At 44.7% G+C, this 3,204-nt stretch overlaps 1 protein-coding gene across 2 annotated transcripts in view; it reads left to right on the top strand.

The window, feature by feature from the left end:
• The first annotated feature begins 1,131 nt into the window (after positions 1-1,131).
• Positions 1,132-3,204, top strand: part of IPO4 (importin 4) — a 39,341-nt gene continuing 37,268 nt past the window's right edge. The window contains exon 1 of one of the 2 annotated variants that reach the window (XM_042474405.1): positions 1,132-1,488. In XM_042474405.1, coding sequence (XP_042330339.1) covers positions 1,420-1,488 — 69 coding nt within the window. In that variant the 5' untranslated portion in view covers positions 1,132-1,419. The remainder of the gene's footprint in view (positions 1,489-3,204) is intronic. The other variant, XM_042474404.1, reaches the window with a different exon arrangement.

The following is a 3,204-nucleotide window of genomic DNA, read 5'->3' as shown; positions in this document are numbered from 1 at the left end:
AATGTGTGTTGTGTAAGCGTATTATAAACAAATATATAGATATGATAATGTGTCTTCTCTCTCTCTCTTATCTCTCACCCACACATCTAGAATTTGTATCATACTCCATATATATCATTTTAAATGAGACTCTATGTCTATTGATATCTTAGATTACTCTCCAGCTGTTATCTCGAGCCTATCTCGCCTCTCACTCTCTCTCTATGCCCTCTCTCTTTGTCTCTCTTCTTTTTATCTTCTGTTGTCTCTTCCTCCTTATCGTCCCTCTATTCTCCTGTCTCTTAACTACATCTGTACTCGTTGATCTATCCCTCCTTGTTTCACTCCCCCCCTGCTTCTAAGCACTCGCACCTACGCTTCTCATCTCTTTCCATTTCTTTCTTTCCTCTCCAGCTTCCACATTTTTCCGCCCTGTGTCTTGTTTTCCCTTTTTTGCAGTCGTTTACGCTCCCGTCCACGGGCCGTTGCTTTTGTTTTCTTTCTCGGTGGCGTCCCCCTCCCCTCCCTTCCCCCGTCGTTCCCCCCCACCACGGCCTGCTTGTGCTTTTTTATCTTTTTGTTTTGATTGGTGTTGTGTGCCTTCCTTTCGTTCCCATATATATAATTTTTATTTCATATATATATACATATAAAACATATGTAGATTAATATATATATATTACATATTTATTAATTCATATACTGTATACTATTTAATATATATTTATATACATAATATTTATATAAATGATATATATTTAATATATTACACAAGTATATATATATATATATATATATATATATAGGTATTAATATGTATTTATACATAACTATGTATTAAAATACATTTCTCAGTGAAGTCTGGTTTGTGTATGTTACTGTGTGGGGGGGACTCTCAAGATGGTTTTGGACTACAACTCCCATCATCCCCGGCACACACTTGCTGTTTGGGGGCTGCTGGGAGTTGAAGTCCAACCGCCTCTGTGGAGGGAGTGCCCTCACGCGCCCCGCCTCCACCGCGGGAACGTTAACTGGTCGCCATGGAAACCAACGAGGGAGCGGGGGAAGGGGAGCGTAATTGGTCCTCCTGGAGGGGAGGAGAGTGCGCGCGCGAGAGACCGGAAGTAAGGATCCTGGGGCCGCTCTAGCCCGCCGGAAGTGGGCGGCTCGTCTCCTCCACATGTGCTGGCAAGGCAAACAGTTGCTGCCAGCAGCTCTCCTGGAGGTTCTCCCTGGCAGCTGATTTTCCTGGAGGGGCTGAGCCTCCGGACCTTTCCTTTTTGGGGGTGCTGCTGCTCCCTTGTCCCCCCTCCTCCATCCCTGGTGGAGGGGGGGCTTTGTACTTTTCTCTCCCCCCCTCAAAAAACAAACCCTAAATACCTTTTATTTTCCTATCAACCCCCTCCCCAAAAAGAGGGCTCCCCCTCCTCTCTTTTGACCATGGCAGATGTGGAGCTGGAGAAGATCCTTTCAGACTTGCTACAGCCTGACAATGCCATCATCCAACAGGTAGAGAGGGAATGGATGGTTTGGGGCTTACAGTACTGGAAGTGGTTTGGGGTTTTTTGGGGGGGCTGGATATAACAAAATCCAGTCATTTGGGGCGGAGGAAATGTAAAACTAGGCTGGGCATCTCCATAGGTGGGTCGGTAGCCTTTTGGCCAAAGAGCAGGGTATAAATACTGTACTCTAAATAATACATTGAATTTTTGGTTTTTTGCTGCATGTCTTTGGGTTGTTTCCAATTAATGCCAACCTTCTCCTGGGGCTTTATTGGCAAGATTGCCTCAGAGGAGGTTTTTGGTGGTTTTTCGGGCTCTGTGGCCATGATCCAGGAGAGTTTATTCCCGACGTTTTGGCAGCATCTTCAGAAAATGCTGGCATGGAAGAGAGTGGGGAGCATATATATTGTGTGACCCTGGGTTGGAGGAGTGATTTCTGTGTTAATCTGTGTATCGTTCTGTTGGCCAGAAAAATCAGCAGGAGCAGAAGACGTTATAAACCCTGCTGGGCATAAAATGCTGTTTGAAAACACCGAAATTCTGGACCATGCCAAGAACCATCAGGTCCAAATGCATTGGGAAGCCATTGAAATCCACAAACACCCGGACAACTTAAACAGGAGAGAGGAAACCCTGAAAGTGAACAAAATTTGGCAGCAGTCCTGAAAAACAGCAAAAGCAGGACTCAGCACACAATGATCACTAATTAAACAGACACTAATCCTCTTTGCATATCCTCCCTCTCTGTGGCTTTGCCATTCAACAACAGAACAAGACACAGATTAACATGGAGACCACTCCTCCCTATCCAGGGTCACACAGTACATACATATACCCAACTCTCTGAAGATGCCAGCCACAGATGCTGGCAAAACATCAGGAATAAACTCTTCTAGAACATGGCCTCATAGACTGAAAAGCCCACAGAAAACTATGGATGCCAGCCATGAAAGCCTTTGACTTCACATTGTTCAGAGGAGGTTTTGAGGTATTGAACTATGGTAGCTAAAATGGTGTCATACTGCTTTATTTCTGCAGCGTGGATGAGGCCTTAGTTTATATTATCTGAGGGATTTGAGAATGTTTGGTCCAAAAAAAACCTCTCCCAACTTTAGGTGTATGTTGGCTGAGGGATTCTGGGATTTGTGGCCCAAAAAAGTAACTTTATTAGGCTTGCAGTAGAGGGGCAGATTTGAGATTGGATTGAGATGTGGAAAAGGAGTCGTTCCACATTTTCCCATATACAGAGGTACCCTGGGTTACGAAATTAATTCGTTCTGCCGCCGCTTTCGTAACCCGAAAAGCTTTCGCAAGCCGAAAACCCATAGGCGCTAATAGCGAAAGCCGCGATTTGGTGCGAAAAAGCGCCGAAAAGCACCAAAAATTTCCTTCGTAACCCGAAATAACCTTCGTAACCCGGAACAGTTTTTTTAATTGATTTTTTTTCGTAACCCGGAAATTTCGTAAGGCGGCGCATTCGTATCCCGGGGTACCACTGTAGAGATGTGGAAAAGACTTTATCTATGGTCCAAAGCACACTGCAGATCTAACCCAGCTTGAGACGGCTTGAACTGCCCTGGGAGCTGTAGTTTTGTGAGACATTTAGCTGTCTTTGTCAAAAAGCTCTGGTGCCACAACAAACTGCAATTCCCAGGATTCTCTGACACTGAACCAGGGCAGTTAAAGTGGTCTCAAACTGGATGATTTCTGCAGTGTGTTTTTG

This window comes from Sceloporus undulatus, chromosome 6 (assembly GCF_019175285.1).
Source record: "Sceloporus undulatus isolate JIND9_A2432 ecotype Alabama chromosome 6, SceUnd_v1.1, whole genome shotgun sequence".
Lineage (NCBI taxonomy): Eukaryota > Metazoa > Chordata > Lepidosauria > Squamata > Phrynosomatidae > Sceloporus > Sceloporus undulatus.
Note: the sequence above shows the minus strand (reverse complement) of the source record. Positions and strands in the feature narration are given on the sequence as shown.